This window comes from Grammomys surdaster, unplaced genomic scaffold (genome assembly GCF_004785775.1).
Source record: "Grammomys surdaster isolate TR1022 unplaced genomic scaffold, NIH_TR_1.0 62, whole genome shotgun sequence".
In the NCBI taxonomy this organism is placed as follows: domain Eukaryota; kingdom Metazoa; phylum Chordata; class Mammalia; order Rodentia; family Muridae; genus Grammomys; species Grammomys surdaster.
The window spans coordinates 13,878,192-13,900,995 of record NW_021604564.1 but is presented as its reverse complement, the minus strand read 5'-3'; the positions used below and the strand labels follow the sequence as shown (position 1 = coordinate 13,900,995).

At 44.5% G+C, this 22,804-nt stretch overlaps 1 protein-coding gene across 1 annotated transcript in view; it reads right to left on the bottom strand.

Annotated features, from left to right (window-relative positions):
- Positions 1 to 22,804, bottom strand: part of Slc7a14 (solute carrier family 7 member 14) — a 50,713-nt gene that overhangs the window by 5,691 nt on the left and 22,218 nt on the right. Inside the window, exons 3-6 of the mRNA XM_028764405.1 lie at positions 21,551 to 21,768; positions 14,122 to 14,268; positions 11,026 to 11,234; positions 7,901 to 8,778 (exon numbers count right to left, since the gene is read on the bottom strand). Coding sequence (XP_028620238.1) covers positions 7,901 to 8,778; positions 11,026 to 11,234; positions 14,122 to 14,268; positions 21,551 to 21,768 — 1,452 coding nt within the window. The remainder of the gene's footprint in view (positions 1 to 7,900; positions 8,779 to 11,025; positions 11,235 to 14,121; positions 14,269 to 21,550; positions 21,769 to 22,804) is intronic.

Here is a 22,804-nt window from a genome sequence, read left to right as displayed (position 1 = left end):
ATATTAACTGATATACAGCAGTGTTAAACGTTCCTCATGTTACCACACGTATGATGTAAATGTTGCCCACTGTACGAGATCACTCTCTTAATCCAATGATGACAGTCTTATTTTAAGTAGTTTGGGAACATCTTTACTTAAGACTGTCACGAGGCTTGTATCATATTCTTTTGTAAAAATTTGTAGATGGCAAAACTTTTTCCCTTAAGAGTGGGTTTGGCTATTTGCATAAACCTGAAGTAGAACCAAGCTTAAAACCAAAATGGCCATCCAAAACTGAGGAAGATCTTTGCTGACTATACATCAGATGGGATTAGAATTGGATACATAAAGAATTACAGAAGTATACACCCAAACCAGAAAATAATCAAGCCAATAAATGAATCAATGAACTGACCAGATGGTTTTCAAAAGAAGAAACACAAAATAGCCAAGAATAACTTGAAAAAGTTTCCAATATCCGTATCCAGCTTGGAATCACAAATTAAAACTGCTTTGAGGTTTTCATTTCATCCCAATCAGAGTGACCATCAGTAAGAAAATAGATAATGGGGGATGGGAAGGGCTGGAGAGATGGCTCAGCAGTTAAGGGCACTGTTTTTCCGGAGGACCTGGGTTCAAGTCTCAGCATCTACATGGCAGCTCAGAGCTGCCTTTAATTCCAGTTCCAGGGGAATCTGGCAACTCACATACACATACATGCAAGTAAAATGCCAATGCACAGAAAATAAAAACAAACAGACAAAGAAAATAGATAACAACACATACAGGAGGGTGAAGGGAAGTCCTTCTTCACTGGTAGTAGAGGTGCAAATGTATGTATGCAGCTAGTGTGGAAGTCAGTGTGGAGTTCCTCAAAAACTGAGACTAGAATTGCCATATGACCACACCAGTCTGAGTATATAGCCGAAGGATTCCAAGTACATACAACACAGAGGGACACAAGAATCCATGTTTATAGCTGTACTGATCGCAACAGCCAGAGCAAGGACCATCAAGAGACATCCACCCGGAAATAAACAGATAAAGAAAATGTGATACACATACTTTTTTTTTTTTTATAAGACAGTAAAAATATGAAGCCATGGCATTTGTAAGAAACTGGATACAACTGGAAATTATTGTAATAAATGAATAAACCAGCCCAGAAAGACAAAGGTAATATGTTTTCTCTCATATGCAAAACACAGATTTAATTTTATATGTATGTATATGGAATAAGGTTGCTAGTTAGTGAACATGATATTTTATTTTACTTGAATATTTGATTCTGCTGCTTCTTATGCGTTCTAGATTACTGATTTCCTATTGCATGTGTTATATTTATCATCAATTAGCTAATGGCAAATGTGATAGACGCTCAGAAGGGAGAAAGTACTTGTGTGATAACAGGGTCCTGGAGACTCTGCTGCCAAGCTGGAGATGTCTCAGATAATGGGTGTTGGTGGGATGGCTGGTGTGTCTGGGACAGACAGTGGTCAGTAGTAAGCACCGGACCTTATTGGCAGTTCAACAATAGGTGCAAGGTGAACACTGGTCACACAAGATCAGTGGAGAAAAATATTCAAAGGGAAGCTTTGGCTTCTTTTCCAGATTCAGCTCCCTGGTGGAGAGTGTACCTGGGGAAGGTTCAGGCTAGACAAAATGAAGACTCATGCCTCTGGCAAATGAATGGGCTTTCCACAATAGATACTTTGTGATCGCAAAGCTCTTCACAAATATGTATTGTATCAGATACCAGCCCAGAAAAGTTAACTGCACAACAAATGAGCCATTGGAACCGCCTTGGAGCTCACGGCTCTTGCTAGAAGATGAGGGCTGTTCCTGTCCCACCTAGGAATCTCCAGGGAAGAGACTCTGTTGAACTTGCCTTCAAGATGCCAGAGTGCCCAGCTAACTAAACACTTCCCAGTTTATGTGGCTTTACTCTGGGAGACTCCACATGACTCCAAAGCTTCAAGGGAAAGGCCTGGGTGGGGTACAGGGGAGGCACCCTATGTCCTATGGAGGCAAAACTGCAAGAAAATTCAAACCCGAAAAGAGACGGGAGGGGTGGGGATAGACAGTAAGCGCAGACTGCAGCACAAACTAGGCACAAACTAGGCTCCAACTTTGGGCCTCTGTTCTCTAGAGTCCCAAGGGAACTCCTAGTCCTCTGCCTGTAGCGCTGTGCTTGGGCTGAAAGGAGGTAGGTCACCTGACCCCAGGCTGGGTGGAGCAACCTCTTCCTGGGGTGCGCTTTCCAGCAGGAAGCCCTGCCCGCAGCAGATAGCTGAGGTGCTCTGCTATGCCCAAAGGGACTTTTATTTTCACTGCTCTGGGATCAGGTTTCCAAAACAGACATTTGCTAGGGCTGGAACCAGAGACCTGTGTGCGCGCAATGAAAAGGTGTGTGCCCCACCCACCTAATCCCCACCAACTCCTACTCTTCCTACTATTTTTTTACATACCACCGTGAACCCTGTCGATTGTAATAACAGTGAGGTTTGTTTAATGTGGTGTGACCAGGAAAAGCAGCCTGGATGGGAGGGGCTCTATCCGGTCTAATGTGAAGTCAGTGTCTCTTCTGTAAGGTGCAGTCGGGGACACTGTCTTCATCTGAGCCGTGTGATGGTTGTGACGGATGATGGATTGAGTGAGAAGTCCAATGTTAGGAATCTCACAGCGCACAGAGACTCAAAAGAAATGTGTCCGTTGCCCACTGAAGACTTGTAAAAGAATATTCACCATAGTCTGATTTATTAGGACAAAATGGAAACAACTTACAAAGGGACCAGAACGGAGCCTGCATCGCACTGCTCCGCCACTATCTCACTAACAGTGTTGGCAAGCGGAAGCCAAAGGCTGGGAGTTCCATGCGGGCCACACACACAGGCTCCAGGGTCTCCACCTCTTTCACCGTTTGCTTTCCTTACATTCTTCTGCCTGAGTCTGGTGGCAGAGCCTCTTGATCCCCTTGGCCCTTCTTGTCTATGCTTGCCTGTGTCCAGAGCACTGCCCTCTCTGTAGACAGAGGGTCTTAGGCCAGCTTTATCTCCATATTAAGCATCTGCCATTCCTGTTGCCTTCCTGTGAGGCCTACATGACTTGCTTTTCACTCTCCTAGGCATGACTGACATTGAAAAGCTGATTGTTTTCTTTTCTCCCACCAGGAAGTGTGTCAGTCCGATCGATGTATGGACACACTACCAAGAATTTGGCTATCCTAGCATCCTTCCTTCCAACTTTCTTTCTCACAATGGCGGCTCCCTGTTACTTTCCAATAGTATTTTAAATGGCAGCTCACACAAGGACCAGGAAGGGGGATGTTTACATTTTGAGGGCTGAAGATGAGGTTCAGTTGGGAGAATGCTTGCCTACCAAGCATAAAATCCCAGGTTTGATCACTAATACTGCGTGACCCAACCATGATGGTGCATCATGCTTGCAATTCTAGAACTAACGAGGTCGGGTGAGAAGGGTCAAGGCTATTCTGGTGCCACATAAAGAATTTGAGGCCTATCTTGGATATAAAAGACATTGCCTCAACGAACGAACAAACAAACAGTAGGAAGAAAAGAATATTTATATCCTGGCATAAAACACATTGTCCAAATTCCTAGTCCTGTCTTCTAAATCTAAAGATATCTTCCTCAAAGGAACTGGATAAATTATAAATGAAAACATAGCTGTTTTCATGGTAAAGGCACCAGTGAGCTAGGCTATCTGATAATGAATTCTTTATATGAGCCCTGGGGGGAGGGGGGATAGGCCTGAAAGAGACCCTGGAGCATCCCACTTTGCCATGCTCCCACCCTAGGTACATCACAGTTCCTGAGATGGTGTCTGACCCCTGGAGATGCTCTACTAGCCCACATCCACACAGAGGAAAGACACTGAACACAGCTTAGGGATCACTTTGTTGGGATTAATGAAACTTGTTGTTTGTATCATTTCTCTTGTCTAATGGAAAGGACGTGCCAGGACATCTTGTTGGGGCTCAGTGAGTTATGCTCTTTTGAAGGTCAAAGCTCACAAAACACTGTTACAGAAATCCTCTGATTAAGATTCACTTAGAGAAGGCAGGCTAACAGAACACGCCTCAGAACATCATCCCATTATGACTCAGCTTTAGCCATGGAAATTTTGTCAAGAAGCAGTTGATTTCATAAGAAGCTTCATTTAAAGATAATCTCTACCGTTCTTCCTGGGAAAGCTACACTGCATAAAGCTGAGGAAACAGTTGGTGTCTGGGAGTCTCATGAGTTCAGAGAAGGGATATTTATTATAATTGTATAAGATCATTAAGTATTTTTATAACCCAATTTGGGGCTATGGGATGGCTATACTTCTAGAGGAAAAATTTTGTTTTTGCAAAACAGATTTTGTAATTAAATTACCTTTTCTGCTTGATAATGTCTTCCCTCCATAACAACGGCTTTCAAATTTGAGCGTGGCTCTGAATCACCTAGAAGGCTTGTTAAGCCTTAAATTGCATCCCAACTAACCCACCATGACATTAGCACTTCTGGGTTGAGATGACATTTGGGGAAGTATTGATTTAGAAGACTATAGATTTTTGAAAACCTTGCTGCACATTAAAAATTTCTTGGCCGAGCTCTAAAATACTACTCCATGCTTGACCACGCTCAGGGAGTTTCCCTCTGCCCGATGACAAGCAGGGCCACTGGAGCTGGGATGGTTCACATTGTGTTCTGCTGTGTGATAGCCAGCCTGCCCAAGTCGGGGACAATGAGGCTCTTCAGAGCTCTACAAGACAGGAGATCAGTGTTTCTTATTACTTTCTCCACCGTTTTCTCATGGATGAATAAGTAGTTACGCGAATTTTCTAAATTTATGTCAAGGCTGGAACAGGGCTTCGATTTGAACCTGGCACCGTGGGATTTGAACAGAGATGTGATATAGAATCCGTTATAAATGTGTGAGTGTCCGTGCAAAAGGAAAATGTCTGATTCTTGCTTAGAAATTACTCAGAATTCAAAACAGCAGTAGCAGCAGACCATTAACCCAAGCTAGGACCCTGCACATAGATGATTTGCCCAGGAATGCATGGCCAATGTCAAGTTAAGCCCCACCAAACATCCAGATCAAATAAGAAAGTTTGTGCAGAGGTATGTGGTGGGGTGATGCGAACCTTAGAACTAAAATGTGGGTATCTTGGATTCAAAAACCGATTCTTCTACTAACTTTGGTTATCTGACATTTTGGAGCATCAGTTTACTCCTCTGTAAAATTGAGTGGGACAGAGGTGGTTACAGGCCATATATTTAAGATAGTGGCCGTGGTGGGGGCTAGGGGTCAAATACAGACTTTTGTTCTTACCAGGCAAGCACTTTTCCACCAAGCCCTGTCCTGGCCCTGATAAGAGACCCTGAAACCCCACCCCCACTAGAGTGCTAGCCTAAACCCTGTAGACGTAGGCTTTGTGCCCTTAAGCAGAAGCTACTGTTTCTTTATGTGTACAATGGAGATTGCCATGAGATTTTAAACAGTGAGGCAAATCCCTCACAATAACTTGTAAATAGCACTGCATTTTTAATTACTCCTATGGGACAAAGAGTTTGTGTATACGAATCAACGATCTTTTCTTTACTGTTTCACTTTTTAAATTAAAAAAAAAATCATCTGTAGAAGTGTTTGTTCTCAATCTTCCTAATGCTGCAACTCTTTAATAGAGTTCCTCATATGTGGAGACTCCCAACCATATAATTATTTAATTGCAACATCGTAACTGAAATTTTGCCATGGTTATGGATTGTGATGTAAGTATCTCAGATACAGGATATTTGATACGTGACTCTAAAAGGGGTGTGACTCACAGACTGAGAACCAGTGACCTCTAGTGTCTTCTTAAGCATAAGCATTTGTGAAATCACAGGATTCCCATATAGGAAGACGGTTTTTTTTTTGTTTGTTTGTTTTTTTGTTTCTTTTTTGTTTGTTTTTTTTTGTGAAAGAGTAGAATTATTAAATGTTCTAGAAAGCTCATGTAAATAGTCTCTAAAACTAGCTGCAGTGTGACTCATGGGATGGGCACCTGGCTGTGGGCCACCCTGTTCTGGATGCAGAAGCTCTTCCAGCTTTGTCGGTTCGGTGAACCTGTGAACACGTATTGATACCTGTTTTCATTCACTTGACGGTCACATAACTAAAATCTTTCTACCTTCTTCAGTCACTTCAGTCTGGAGCAGCCCTCCCATTGGCTAGCTACAATACAGCGTGTGAAGAAAGATGAGAACGTGTTAATAAAGCATACAAACGGAGAAGACATCAATGAGCCAGTGGGGAGTCCTCTCGAGAAATCCCCCTGAAGCTTAACAGAGGATTAAACTAGAGAGGGAAAGGTTGAGACAAAATGTGTGGGACACAGTGTCGCCTGGAGAATTGGACTTTCTTAAAGAAACTTGTTGTTTCTTTTGGTTGTTATTTTTCCTACTTCCATCTCATTAAATCTTTCCTTCAGGCTACTCCCACATCATCTTTCCTTCAGGCCCCACCCACATCATCTTCCCTTCAGGCCCCACCCACATCAACTTTCCTTCAGGCCCCACCCACATCTTTCCTTCAAGCTCCACCCACATCTTTCTTTCAGGCCCCACCCACATCAACTTTCCTTCAGGCCCCACCCATATCTTTCCTTCAGGCCACGCCCACATCTTTCCTTCAAGCTCCACCCACATCTTTCCTTCTGGCCCCACCCACATTCTATTTTTTCCAAGTGCTTTCTGGCAAGTCTCACTTTTTCTCTCCTCTGAGAAGTACTTCACTATCATTTAAGAAGTATTTCTTGAGCACATTCCACAAGTGCTTTGCTCTAGGCTCACACAGACCTCAAGTAGTGGTTAGGCTGCTAATCAACCTGAATGCCTGTTGCTTTAACCTGATCAATTGATCCATGGCCTTTTCTCTTGCTTTATTAGGCAGGAATGCTTAGTGTATAACTCTCTTGCTCTGCAAAGTTCCTTCACTAAGTATTGGGGGGACCCTTAGGGCTACCAAGGACAAGAGCAGTGAAAAACGAACTTTAAAATTTGCTTAGATGCCCCTCTCAAATTATCATTGACCCATCCCCAGCCACCTCATCGATGGTCAGACTGAATCATCATGGAACAAAAGTGTAATACAAATGGACCACAAAGTCAAATTAGATTTCTTGGGAAAGCATGGGGCTCTTGCTGTCAGTGAAAGTGAGTCTTGAGAATAGCATGGGTTTGCATCAGAAGATGGCAGAGGTTCTACAGATTCAAGCCACTCATTAATAGCAGACAACAGTCGGCAAGCATGGGAGCATGACAGACGCCTTCCATTGGCATTTGACAGGGTGACATAAGGACCTTGGGGACTATTTACCAAAGCCAGTGTGAACTGACAGATGTAAAATGGTACCATTACAAAAGCTGTGTCAGAAAAATGATGCCCCAATCCACACTTGCCTCACACTTTGTTTACTTAAAAAATTAGACTGTGATTGACCTTTGAGTTTTATTTGGTCAAATTCATATCAGTGAACTCTTTTATAATTTACCAGAATTTTTTAGTTTCTAAGACAGAAGGCCAGCCAACCATTCCCCACATCCTATTATATCTGCTTTTAGTAATGATATGTCTTTAAAAAGTGGGTATTCATTTTGAGAACACCTTTTCTGACACTAATTATTCTCACACAGGAAGAACTTTGAGTAATTGGTCATTTAATGAAGTAATGGATTGATAGGCATCGTTCTTCCAAGAGCATGTCAGGCAGGACAGGGGTAACTGGCTTTATTGACCAATGAAGAAAGCATGGGTGCATAGCACCAGCCCAATGGAGGCATCTTATCCAGTTAGGGCATAATGTTGGGAAAAGCCTGTTCAAGACCTTAAAAGGGGAATGCCCAAGGCTCCAGAAGACATTGCTTACCCACAAAGCACCAGACCGCAAACCGGATCCACGTGATGGTGGAGAGCTTTAGCATGAGATAGATATTCACCAACATGGCAAAGGCAGGCACAAAGGGGAGGCAGGGGGCCATATATGGCAGTTTCTTGGGGTTCTCTGGCTGCTGCAGGATTACAAACACCAGCACACTGATCAGCAGCAGCATCAGAACAACCAGAAGGATGGCCCACCAGCTCTGGCCTGAGATGTACTCGGAGCCAAAGATGATGAAGGAGCAGAAGATGAACATGAGGATGAAGAGCAAGAGCACGCAGATGGTCACCGTGTGCCCCGTTGCTGCTGTGGGCCGGTCCATTTTGCCTGGAAGGCCCAGCCGGATTCTCATCGTGTAGTAACGGGGCCCTATCAGCTTCTTCAACTTGATGAGATAGATGTTTTCTGACTCATCGGCTTCTATGCCCGTGGTCATGTCCACAGTGCCGTAGTTGGGGTGGTTGACATTGTAGGCGGACTTATCTGATTTCCCTATGAGCATCTCATTGTCTCCCAAGGACGGCAGGTTTTTGGCCCCACAGGTGTTGGTGGCTGGGCTGGAAAACTCCTCCCCTTCACTCACAGGAGAGCAAGTTTCCTTCTCACAGTCAGCCAGGATGCCTTCCTTCTTCTTGGTGTGCTCCTCAGACAGGAACTTGACAAAACCATCGATGTCACTCTCAGGTTGGTACCGAAGAAGCAAGACACAGACAGAGACCAGGGTGTAGGCGAGGAGCGTGCCGATGGACATCATCTCTATCAGGTCCCTCAGGCTCACCAGCAGAGAGAGGAGAGCCGCCAGGAATCCTGATACGATACAAGCTACCACTGGTGTCTCTGTGTAGGAGCTCACGTGAGCCAGGAACCTGGAGGAAAGGTTTAGGCACAGGGTTAAGGGTCATAGTACCCACGGTGATCAATTCTAACATTCCAGCAATGTCAACAGCTTGCAGGGGTTAACTCCTCCTGGCTCTGCCCTTCCAATTAATTTCTGTTTTACCTCTGTCTGCTACATCATTTCCAAAGTTTGAGTCATGGGATATCATTAAATAATTCACTTTATAAGATTAGGTGCATCCCCTTCCACTGAGGCAATCCTTTGACACATATGTGCCAGACGCCTCGGACAGCTCGTGTATGCTCTTTGGTTGGGATGTAAATAAATAAAATAATTAGTTAATAAAAACATAATTGGAGGTGGGGAGGGCAGCTGGTGAGATGGCCAAGTGGTTAAGAGCACTGACTGTTCTTCCAGAGGTCCTGAGTTCACGTCCCAGCAACCACATGTTGGCACACAACCATCTGTAATGGGATCCTATGCCCTCTTCTGGTGTGTCTGAAAAGAGCAACTGTGTACTCACATGCATACAATAAATACATCTTAAAACAACAACAACAACAAAACAGAATTCAGTTCAATTTCTTGACTTGAATCCTTTTTTTTGTTTTGTTTTTAAAGTGAGAGGTCCTATTCATTATGTGACAGGAAGGACTGATCAAATCTAGGAGATATGTCAGAAATCTACATGGAAGCCCACCAAAGCTGGGAATATCTTCAATCTGAAACATTCTCAGTGTTTATTGGGAACGAGTATTCTCACAAGCCCTTCAACTTTGGAGGTGTTCAGCCAACTGTACTTTAAAAGACACCCGAGTTTCCAAACCCGAGAGACACAGCCTTGCAAGCAAAAGCACAGGGATGGAGTTGGTAAAATAGCATGCCAGTTAAGAAGCTCATAGACACAGGTTCAAGTCCAGCTGACAATGAGAAGGTCAACCAGGGTGACTGAAATATGGGTCCTCCTGCAGCAGGCCCATGAGCCCTAAGGATGCCCTCCTCTCTTCTTCAGCCTCGTCCCCTCCATTCCCCCTCATTTCTCTTATGAATCTCATAGAACTGTGTGCTAGGCCCACAACATCTTTCCTCTTAGGTTTTTTGTTTGATTTTTAATGGCAGGGAAACCTTATGGCCGTGTAAACTTGTGTCACCATCACCACTATCATCTTAGCCCCTTTCTTGATCACCCCAAATGCAGCAGCTCTAAGCTGGAGTAGACTCGGGGTGAGCAGAGGAAATGGAGCAGGAAGTGACAGCTAGTGGCAGAAGTACAACCTGGAGCCTGCTCTCTCGACACTGCTGGGAGCTGCTTGGCCTTATGTAGTAAACACTGGGAATCAAGAATAGGGGTATGTCTCATTTTGTCAGTGGAAAATAGACTAATTCATGGCTACCAAAAGGGCTGGAACTTCAAAAGTGCTACTACTGTCAAAAGTCTGAGCATCAGGGCTAGAGGGGTAGCTCAGGAGTTAAGAGCAAGGGCTATTCTAAAGAACCTGGGTTCAATTCACAGCACCCAAATGGCATCTCACAACCATCTTTAACTTGAGTTCCAGGGGATCCGACATCCTCTTCTGGCCTTCAGAAGCAGTAGATACACGTGTGGTGTATAGATACATGCTGCTCAAACACTCACACAGTTAAAAGTCCGAGATTCAGGGCCAGACAGTTCAGGTTTCACATCTTGGCCCAGTACTCATCAGCTGCAATATTTAGGCTTTTCTGCCTCTTTAATTTCTGGTAGACTCATCTGCAAAGACTGTGAGTCATTAGAATAACTGGGAGGAACAAACCGGCCACAGCAAACAGAGCACCCAGCTACACCAGTGCTTATAGCTGTTCCTCAGATGACAGTTATCATTACCACTACAGTCTTCCCATCAGAGGATCTTACTTCCTCTGATTGCTGAATGTTTTTCAGTTTCAGGAGAGCTTTGCAGAGAGAAGCCAGGTATCGATAGAAGGCAGGCTTAAGATTTCCCTGGGCTGGGCTCTTTCTTCTGAAAGTGCCATTATCTTCCATGTCGCACTTTGGATCTATTGCCCACACAAGAGAAGTGCCTCCTCAAGAGGAAGGAGAAGGGCACACATCAGTTGGCTCTGGACTGAGGGACCTAGAGTCAAGTGAGAGTCTGTTTTGGTTTGAGCTTTTTAAATCCATACTTTGACAAGATTCTGAATCTTTAGGAAAGGCAATCACCAAGATGGCTCTCAGTGGGCAATGGTCCTCCTAGAGGAACAGCAGAGTAGGAAGTGTTTCCTGAGGACCCCTTACCTGAAAAGCAGCCCATCACCAGCCATAGCGTAAATGACCCTGGGCATGGGGAAGAGGGAGCCCAGCAAGCTGACAGTCAGTCCTGCCACCGACCCAATGGCCACTACAAATTTTGCAGCATAGAAGCCATGGGCCACAAACATCTCCATGAGTGGCGACTCTGTGTCAATGGCATAATACGGCACCATCAGCGTTAAGATCATGCTTACCTGTGAAAACAGAAGAGACAGGCTGGAGGCAGCCGAGTCTATACACATGGACGGGGACCCTCGCCAGGAGACAGGCTTTTATGGTAGTGTGGATCTACCATTAACTGGTCATGCGACTTTATTTTAAACCATATGGTCTTCATGTTGTCTCCCTTATCTGCCTGCCTGTCTGTCTGTCTGTTTGTCTGTCTCTCGATTTTTTTTTGTGTGTGTGCTTGCATGCCGTGGTGCATGAGGGAGGCTTGAAGGACATCTTAGAGTAGCTCACTTCTCTTTGTTCAAGTGGATTGTAGAGACTTTTCTCAGGTTGTCTGGTTGGCAGCTAGCACCTTTACCTCCTGGGCTATCTCACCAGCCCAAGGACAAGACTTTCCCTTCTTTTATTCGGGATCCTCCTGGTCCTTATCTGTGCTCCCCCCATTCCCAGCTGAGAACTCAAAACTCTGAAAGTGTTTGGGATTCCACAGACAATGGCTGACAGGGCCACATTAAGGATGGACTTTCATTTCTTCTGTTTGGCTTAGTGCCTTGGGTCATGCAGGCCAACAAAGGAGGGCATCCAACTGTACTCTAACGACACCGTGTCTCCACTTAATCAGGATACACTTGTCGGATGACTCATATAGGGGTCCTGCTTTCCATTCTGTGTCAGAGATCTATTATAAAATTGGTTTCTTTAGCATTGGCCCTAAACAGTGGATCCAGCAGTCACATGTGGCTCTCCCTGGCATATAAAAAACAAGAAAGGGAATTGAAAGCCTGAAATGGGGAGGGTAGGTCACATGTAGATCACTTCTTTGCCTGTTTGTCAGGACCCAAGGTCCCCTAGGGAAACCACGGGCCACCAGGGAAGACAGCCTAGCAACTTGGTAGTAGGATAGCTGTTTACTGACCAGGACAAGACCAACTGGACCCTGAGGTATGGCTGAGGCCTGTGTAGTCTGAAAGACAGTGGTCCTCCAGGGTGGGTCACTTGTCACATTGCCTTTGAGGATGCAGTAGAATGGTTGGAAGAGTGTGGTTGATTCTCAGAGTCTCTGGCCACACAGATCAGTACGGGCTAAGCTGCCAGCTGGGTAGATGCAAAAAAAAAAAAAAAGTACTCTGCAATCTCTGAAGTGCTATGTAAGGAAGGGACAAGGGTAGGAGTCGTTGTGTGTGTGTGCTGCCAAGGTCTGCTTCCCTGGGAAGTAGGGAAGCGGGGTGGGGTGGGATGGTGAAAACGTGGAGGGAGATGGCAGGGCAGAGGAGAGCTATTGCTCCTTCCATGACAGCTCTCCCACTATGCAGGGACAATCAGGGTCTGAATAATACGAAGCCACTTGACTGTGTGGGCATAGAGGGGCATAATAACTGGCCCATTCATAGAATGTCTGGGTGGGCAACTGAATTGTTATCTATAGACAATCATCTCGCCTCGGCACCTGGTCTGGATTCCTTACGTAATGGCTTAAAGATGATTTTGGGGGAGGGCAGGGGGAAGGTAATGAGAAACGACAGGTTTGATAGGCTATACCCACATCCCGAGTAATTTTCTAATTGTAATGATTTTTAGCTTATTAGATACATATATTTCTTCAGATTAGTATACTAGACTCTTTGGTGGTGATGTCTAGCAAACTATACTTTTAAAGCCAACCTATGGATGCTGCATTTCCCTTGATTGTGATGACCCAAACAGGTAGGACTCAGGACCTGGGAGTGTTTGTATCCTGGTGGCTGGTCAGATGGTTATAAAAACTAAGAAGGTGTTGGATGAGGCTAACGATTTCTGTGATAGAAATTCTGCCACAGGGACTAAGAAATGAAACATTAGAAGTATATGTAGCAGTGTACTTGTGGGTTCTGAGAAGACCAGGCCAGAGGCTTCATTCTGAGGGAAACCCCAAGGGTGAGTTTGAGCTGGTGTCAGAAGACTGAGCTGAAAAGAACTGTACTTCTCTCCAGATTTCAGGGCAAGAGTGTTTCCCAAGGACAGTGTGTTCTATCACCCCAGCCTGTGGGAGCCTTGCCTCCTCACTGCCGGGAAGCTCCCAGAACACAGAAGAGCATTGAGGCCTGTGCACAGAGGCTGCAATGCTTCTGCTTGCACACCACCCGTTACTGCCAGCCTATGACCTGAGCAGCTTGGACAATAGCCCAACCCTTGCACACTGTCCTAGGCAAAGGGAGGGTGAGGATGGAGACTTGAGAGGCACAGGCTGAGGTGAGGGCTTGGGGCTTTTCTTCCTCTCCATTTTGAGGTCCTGAGAGGTTTTTTGTTTTTGTTTTGTTTTTTTTTGTTTTTGTTACTGATAGGTAGAACTACAGGGTGGGGCACAAGGAAAAACCATGCAAGCACCAACTGACAAGAAGCAAGAAGTCTATGTACTGAGACAGGAGGTTTCTACCTCCACATTTGCTGCTGTTGTGTGAGCATGTATGCTTGTGAGTGAAGGTGTGTGTATAGCATTGTGTTGAAACCTGAAGATAACCTTACATGTTTCTCAGGCACTGTCCACACTTTTTCTCCCTCCCTCCCTCCTCTCCCTCCCTCCTCTTCCTCCCTCCCTCCCTCCCCCCCCCCCCCCCCCTCCCTCCCTCCCTCTCTCCTTCCCTCCCTTTCTCCCTCCTTCCCTCCCTCCCTCCCTCTCTCCCTGAGACAAGGTCTCTCACTGGTGTGGAACTTGCTAAGGAGAAGCTGGCTGGCCAGTATCTGTCTGTCTATCTCTCCAGTGCTGGGATTATAAGCACACACAACCATGTCTGGCTTTTGCTTTTCCTGTGTGTTCTCAGGTTTGACCTCACATTCTTGTGCTTGCACAATGATCTCCTTAGCCCCAGAGTCACATTTTATGATAGGACGTAAAGGGTGGTGAAGTAGGTCCTACCAGCAGTTGGTACTTACAGACACATACGCTGTCAAGCAGATGACCAGGGATGCCGTGATGGCGTACGGGATGGATGTGTTGGGGTTCTTGGCTTCCTCACCAGTGGTGGCAATGATGTCAAAGCCGATGAAAGCATAGAAACACGTGGCTGCTCCTTGCAGCACCTGTAAAGATGTTATCTGTTAGGCTCAGAAGATGAGGGCAGAACCATGGCTTTAATGGGTGCCCAGAGCTGCCCAACGCTCTGCAGATACTCCTGAATAGCTCAGGACATGGTAAATGAACTAGTGTTCAGCACCCACGCTCTGTTCTACTCTACTTTGCTGTATGACTCCAGGCAGTTTGCTCATGTGTTATATACAGATGAAATTTTTATGGCCAAATAAAAATTGGATTAGTCAACATATTCAATTTTTAAAATCAGTATGTTTTTAGTGGGTAATTGAACACAGGGCTCCATGCATGCTAGTGCGGTTCTCGACCACTGAGCTGCCTCCTGCTGTTGTGATGCCCATGTATTTTGTACTTTATGTTTTACTTTCACCCAGTAGTACTCAACCACGATGTAAATCCTTGTCAGGGAGTTTTGGAAATGTGCAAAGGTACTTTTGACCACCACAGATACACTGGCTGCGAGCTGCTGCCTTCTGTGGGTGGGATGCGTATACTTCTGCACAAAGTATTATTCTGCCCCAATTCAGAGATATATCATAATAATGTGGTAACTTCTATATTGTAAGTTTTAGATTTCTAGTGCCTTTGAAAGGAAGATGGGGTAGATAGACACTGTTTGACTTTCTGTTCCTTTTAGGGTTTGAATGACCTAGCTGGGTATGAGGTAGGTGACTGGGTAAAGGTGGGCGGATGTTAATTACCCAGCAACATTTGCTGCTGTCTGTCTGCAGGATTGAGATGACCTCCAAGACTGAATGGACCTTCAGTCACAGTGTCACTGAGATCCTTCCATCGGGGACCATGTGACTCTCTTCCACCGGGGACCATGTGACTCTTCTTGTGTTCTTAGGTGTTCTTTCCTAGCCTTGATAGTCTCCCTCTCAACTGAAAGTGAAAATGTGCCTCTTCAAATAGATGAGGTGTGTTTGTAGGGGAGGATAAACCGGTGTGTTCTGGATGAAGACACACACTCTGATCTCTGACAGGAGAGGACAAAGCTTGTGCAGACACGACGGCTTTCCTCCCTTCCCACTCGTGGTTTATGAGGGACTGAAGAGTTCATTTTTAATCTTCTCCACTGACTTCTTCATAAGCACACACGAGAACACTAGATACTAGAGCTAATAAAATACGTCACAAAACTGATAATCTTCTCAAGCTGTCTACAGAAAACTTTGACCATCTGCAAAATGGGGCTGTTTCATATAGAGGATCCCAACGCTGGGTTTGTCATGTTCCAGACTCTAACCTAGAATTTCTGATTCAGGGGGGCTAGTGGTATCATGGTAAATTTGTGAATTCTTCTGGAAAAGAATCGTATTTTTTATTTTCACTAGTTTTTAATAAAATTTTAGGATTTCTTTGATTATGGATGTACTATAATTTCTGTCATCAATAGAATCAGATATTTTTACATCATGAGACTTTTGCAGAGATATTGATAAATTGTTTATGCTGATCTAAGTTATGGTAGTTTTAGATATAGATACTAATAAAGAAGTATACTGTTATTATGACAGAATTTAAGAATATGTATTAGTTCATTTTAGAATTGCTTTAAAATTTCTGCATAATTAGGTTCTTCATTTGAAATTTAATTCTAATGTGGGAGTCCACGCACTTCACCATATTTAAAGGGAACTAGAGTACAGAGAAATGAAGATCACTCTGGTGGATCACGTGGGTATGAGTTATTCCCTGGGAGAGAGGAGATCTATTTTCTTCCGGTAAAGCCTTTGTATCAAGATGTGGAAAGGAAACATATTTTACTGCATCACACTAGCAGGTCCACAGTCGTGGACACGTGCTTACTTTCACTTATCTGGGGAATAGTGCTGATTTTCAAAGAGGAACACATTCTGGGATTGCAGGTTCATGAGGCTGTCTCCATAATAGTGAAGTCATGCTTAGAGTGGGTCTTAGTTTTCTTTCTTTTTTTAAAAAACATTTTCTTCTCCTTCTCCTTCTCCTTCTCCTTCTCCTTCTCCTCCTCCTCCTCTTCCTCCTCCTCCTCCTCTTCCTCCTCCTCTTTCTTCTCCTTCTTCTTCTTCCCCTTCTTGTTTTCTTTCTCCTGTTCCTCCTCCTCATCCTCCTTCTCTTCACCACACACACATACACATATACACACATTAATGCAAAATACATGTGCATGTACATACACATGTCCACATGTACGCCCACACATAAGCATATAAGACACACAGACACACAGACACACACATCTTGTAAATTTACAGTGACCTGGCATCATGAGACAGACTGAGGCAACTCTACCTGAGGAGGCGAAGGGGTGGGATCCATGCTACATGAGGAGTAACAGGGAGCCTGAGAGTCTGACCTGAAAAGCAGAAGATTCTGTGGACCAGATGGAGGATCACTTTCCGCCACCACTTTGAAAGCACTGAAAGGACTGGCCGTGTCATGACCGGAAGGAATTAAGCATTGCGTGCTCCAAAGGGGATCTCAGAGGAATGCATAAGGTATGAGTAGGTCTGTCAGGAGTGTAGTCTTTGTAGACCAAGAGGTCTTGATTGATTGTGTCCTAAACTAGCTGGATGACCTAAGGTGAGTTTCTAATCTGCTGGAGATCATTTTCGTCATCACCAAAGTGGAGATGGTGATAACCACTCACAGGGTGATCTCAATGATTAAATGAGACAAATCACACCACAGAATGCGGTATGTGCCCAATACGAATTAGCTTTTATTGTCAGTATGATTATCAGTACTGTGACTTTTTCTAGAGCGGATGAAGCCCAAGGGCTCAACTTGAAACTCCTCTTCCATTTGGAATATGACACATTTATTTATGTTAAGTGCTACCGTGTGCCAAGCCCTGAGCTTGCTAAGAAGAAGAAAGTACTCCGAGTTTGCCCTCATGGGCTTGAAGTCCTGGGTATACTGCAGGACCACAACTGTAACTCGGCCTGTAGAAATACACTGAAGAATATTAATAAGCATCTATATCATTTACAAGACACAAGCGCTTCTGTTTTCCAAATGAATGAAGAAATGCATGACTATTATTGATAATGATTAGACACTGGAAGATTAACTGTGATCAAGCTGGGCAGAGGGGACATGTAAAGAGGAGGAAGATCAGTCTGAATTTACATCTGTAGAATTGGAAAGCAATGTTATTTGAAGAAAGACCAGATCAATGAAGCCCAGTGCATTTGAAGGCATCTGGAGGTAGTTGAGGCAACCATAGCCATCTATAAGCTTAGGGTCTGACACACAAGGTTAAATAGACTCCAGCCTAATAAGACAAGTAAAATAAACAAAACCAACAGAAAGGTCATCTTTTTAGTTTAGTTAAATTTTCTATTTCATTTGCAGAGAAGGTTTCCCTACATGATCCTGGAGGCTCTCGAAGTCACGAGCCACTGACCTGTGTCTCTGGGCTGCTGGAATTATGGGTGTTCACCATCATGCTCAGCTACTTGATTAGATCATTTCTTCCCTCTCCATCCTTCTCTCTTTCCCTCTCTCTGTCTCTCTAACAAATATAAGTACAAAAAACCAAAGAAGTGATCACTAAAGCTGCTGTCTCCCTCATTCTGTCTAGATCTCATCTGGCCATTGGCATTGACGGTCGGGATACCTGTAACATATGAAAAACCTTTGTGTGCTAAGCTAGGGCAGATGCTTACCCACATGATTCAGAACAGGCTCAACCTGCCAACGGCTCTGCAGAGAAGCATCACACCACACGGCTGTTGCTTGCATTGTTGTCAAAGGCACTGTCATGAGGGACTTGCTACTCAGCATGGAGGGCCCCTAAAGGGTGTCCTGGGCTTTGGTGATATTTGTGAGTGATTAGGATGGGGTGGGCTTCCCATATTGTCTTGAGAAGCTTTGGATGCTAGAAAATAATTAGGCACCTTTGTGTAATTTACTGCCAAGGTGACAAGACCAAGCGACAATGTTAATGGCATTCTCAAGCAGCCTCATGCCCCAGCTCCATTAGCAGCCTGTCCACAGTGACAGTGGAATGTGTTAATAGGTTCCAACAAATGGATTCAGACAAGGAGACCATGAAAAATAATAGCTTTCCCTTGGAGGCCTTCAGAATTCCTCACAAATTCTTACTATGGACTATTTTCCTGGGAGCTATTTGTGCTGGTAAAATATCTTATTTGGTTAAAGAAAAACCGTAAGATAGCATCAAGAACAAATAACATGAAGGGCACACATATCCAACAGTGTACAGGGGCTGAGAAACTGCAGATGGAAGCAGGGGTTCAAATGAGGGCCAGAGTCACTTGATATAGGGGAAAATGTTTGTTGTTCTTAAGCTCGTCAAGACCAAAGAAGCATTTGACCCAGAACCTTTAAGTGAGTAAACCATTCTTTAAGCTATTTTCTTTGGAAGGACATGGCTGGAAGAGGATTGTGGGGGCCCCATTGCCAGAGGACTGGTTGTTCATTAACTCTTTCATGGCACTTGTGAGTTGTGTTTAACCCACTGTAATGTCCTCGGGATCCTACCTTATTTCCTCACCCCCTTGTCCCTAAAGCACAGTGTACCCCAACACATCTGGACCTCAGCACTAGTCCCCTAGTTAATAGTAGGGTTTGGTTTCTCTAGGCAGTACAGACATCCAATCAGCTGCCAAGTAAGAAAACACAGTTCTGTTGATGTTTGTTAGGTAAGGATGGGAAATGCCTTTACCACTGTGGCAGATGACCGAGTCCTGAGAAGGTGTTGGGATTTTACAATATGTGACTTAAATTCACAGCAGCCTTGCTGGACAAGAAAAATGATCTGTAAGCAAGGCTGAGGAAGAGCAAGGCTAGATTGCTTTGCTAGGGAGGACATGGATGAAGCAGAAATCCAAGGCCAGGTAGGGAACAGGGAGGTGAGTCAGTATCTCACACGTGTCCACTGTGCTCAGATAATACTGGTTGGTTCTTTTTTTTTTTTTTTTGTTGCAGCACAGGGACATACATTCATCTCCTCCAGGGAGAATAGATATGTAGTAAAAAAGATCCAAATACCCAACTAGGCTTTTTTGGTGGCCAGTGACAAGGTGAGGTCAGTGGCCAGAGGCTTAAAAAAGTAGATGGTCTCATGGGGTGTGAACCAGCGGGAGGGGTGTGAACCAGCTGGGCTTCGGGTCATTCATCACTAGAATGAAATTTTAACTCTCTTGCTTACTAGAACTGTCATCCTGGATAATTTAAACATAAGTTATTTTGGTGCAAAAGTGGAGAGATTATTGTTCTTTTCAGGGCTCTTGTGAAGAATAAATAAATATATTAGAAAGTGTTTGTCACAAAGAAAGTGCTAAATGGTAGAAAACCCATCCTTCCTCTTCTGCTTTATGTCTAAATTTAGACCTTCCTTTCTTTCTAGAAAAGCAAGTGAGAATCCAGGGTGCATAAATCAGGACCCTCAAAGACAGGTCTGATGAGTCTTTGAAGTGATCAGACAAGGTATAGAATCCCTGAAGCAGGAAGAAGACACCCCCACAGACACAGCCATACATGCAAGCAAAACATCCATACACATAATAAAATTTCCAATATTCTAATTCTTCCTGAAGCTTAAATAAAGAATGGAAGATTAGTTGCCAGCCCTGGACAGGGACTTCAGCCCCTGCCCTGACTAAGTGAAGTAAGATCATGTTACTGGCGGCTTTGAGCCTTGTGCTGTCCAAGTGCACGATGTGGGTAAAACATCACCTGTTTAATGCTATGTTATAATAGCAGGGTAATATGGATGGAGCGGGCATCTAGAACAGCAGCCAGTACTCTCACAATCCTACACAAAAGCAGCCAAGAGGCTGTCCTTTTCTGCAAGCATTAGGTACAAGTTTATCTTCTCCCTTCATAATGAGAATAGTTAAGAGCACAGCTGTGAACTGGTGCCCATTGTCTTCCAGTAAGTTGTCCATCCCTTACAGCCTTGAGAAATGTGTAGACCGCTTTCAGGAGTTACATGTGAATGCAGTTGGGGTCCAGGGGACATTCCTCCTTTTCTGTCTTATAATTTATTGTTTCTCTTGTGTGATAGGAAAAGAACAATTTGTATCACAAGAAAACGCAGACTTTGGATCCAACAGTGCGTCTTTGTCCTCCTTTAGAGGAGAGATCTGCTCTGTGGTTCTGTGGAATTCCTACAGAGAAGCAACAGACTCAATTTTGGTTTAAATGTCTTGCTTACATCTCTGCACTGAGTAGCATGACATGGCTCGGAATAAACAGAAGTTATTTTGAGTGTTCTCCAAGACTGATTTCTGATCCCTGAACATCTTGGAAGAAAACCAGTCTAAGCAAAGCTACAAAAGCAAATTGAGTAGAGTCCACACTTTACCCCAGTACCAGGCTGACCTGCCTCTCTGGGCGTCTGGATAGTCATTCACTTGTGAAATGAAGGCACAGGACCTGGGAGCTTCTAAGATCCTGCCTTCTGGAAAATTCCTGATTTATGTTCCATCATCAAAGTCTGATGATTTTTACCAATAAATACACAAAATAAGTATCTTTAGTTCCACTGTAGGAAGAAGTCAGGAAAGACTTAGAACCACTTCTTAGCATAAAGAACTTGCCACCCTGACTTACGGATTTTACCATCACCAGGTCCCAGGTCCTAAGATGCCCTTTCTATTTTCCAGCTTACCCTCTTACCTTATCCTGACGACACTAGTTAGACTATGTGCTTCTCAGGACTTACAGATGTCACTCTGCTGAACCTACCCACTGCTCTCAGACCCTAGTGGGACTCTTTCCAGGGTTGGATGTTGGAGTCTGATTATAAATGATTCCCCTACCCCTACCGCCGAAGAAAGGCAGCCCTTTCCTATGTACTCTGTCTTCTGGCTTTCTTTACTGATTTCTCTCTTTCTGTGCGTGGCTGCCTCTCTTAGCAGAACTGAGATGTTCCTACACAGTCTCTGGATTCAATACTCCTGCCTTTGGGTTCTAATTCTACCACACACTGTGCTTACTGTGCTTAACAGGAAGTCACTGGGTCTCTCTGGGTGCAGATGTTTTCATCCTTTTGTCCCACTTGTGAATATTTTCCACTCAAGATTATTGTGATGAGACAATGCATGCAGCACTTAGCATGGAGGTAGGCAGGTTGAGGGAGAGCACCACATCAAAGCTGTCATTGTTACCTGTGTGGACTAGGATCTCAGCAAAACAGCCAGTAAACGAGTTCAGAATCAAAATACTTCTTCAGAACACGCCAATTAGAACAACACATTTTCTTGAAAATGTGTCTTAAACTGTTCCTGGCATGGAAGGCACTGAGAATAAACTCACCCCCGACCAGCCGTGGGGCAAGAACTGGCCTTCAGCCCAGTATTTGCCATTGATGAAGAAGAGGCCTGCGATCATGATGAACACCCACACTGCCAGGTTCAGCACATTGAGGACGTTGTTGAAGCCCACAGAGTTCTTTACTCCCAGGGCCACGATGATGGTCACGATGACCGCAATCACCAGAGCCAGAAGGTCTGGGTATGATTCCTCCCCTTTCCCTAGAGGAGAAAGATGTGGTTAATATTGTCTAAAGAGAAGAAGGTGCCCCATGGACCCATTCTACCCCTTTGCATCTGGGTTGTTACAACCCTTAGCGTGGTGGTTAGTCTGTCTGTCTGTCTTTCTCTCTCTGTACACATAACATGTCACTGTTATGGTCCATAAGCAGATATAAGTGTTTATCTGCAAATGAGGAAATTTAGGACACAGATAAGGTGACCTGATGCCATAGATCGAATTTCAGGGCATGTCACAGTGTACCCGAGGAGTCAGGGCAAGCACATGTACAGTCAGGAGTATCTTGGGACAGTTGAAGCACACAGATAAGTCTAACCTAGTGCTTGACAATTCCTTCATCTTCATTATTGTTAGCTTTGTAGGTCCTGGTGGCTTAGACCATCCATTGCCCAGTGGACTCCTGCCCTCTACAGAGAGGAAGAGGCATTGCCTCAGCAGCCAGGGAGCCCGGATTCCAGCTGGACTTTTGCCAGCAGCCTCGGCTGCAAAATGAGTGACATGGATGACTGATTTTGGGTCATTTCAGAATTAAAATGGTATGAAATCTGAATGAAGCCACAATTATGCTTGTCACTGTGGCATTGGGGTGAACAGCAAGAAAAAACTTATTTTTGTTATTTGTAATTCTCTGTCTCTGTCTCTCTGTCTCTGTCTCTCCCTCTCCCTCTCCCTCTCCCTCCCCCCTCTCTGTGTTTGCACACATGTGTGTGTGTGCCTGTGTGTGAGTCTGTGCACATGAATGCAGGTAGAGGACTTGGCCTTGGATGCCCTGAAGCTGAGTTATAGGAGGCTGTGAGCCACCTGACATGGATCTTGGGAGCTAAACTCAGGTTATCTGGAAAAACAGCAAGTGCTCTTAACCACTGAGCCATTTCTTCAGCCCTGGTCAGCATTTTTGTTAAGTAGTTTTTGAGGTAAGTGCACTGAAATCAAATGATTTGACTGAGAGCCTTGGAATTAATTTTGTGCGCTCTCTCTCTCTCTCTCTCTCTCTCTCTCTCTCTCTCTCTCTCTCTC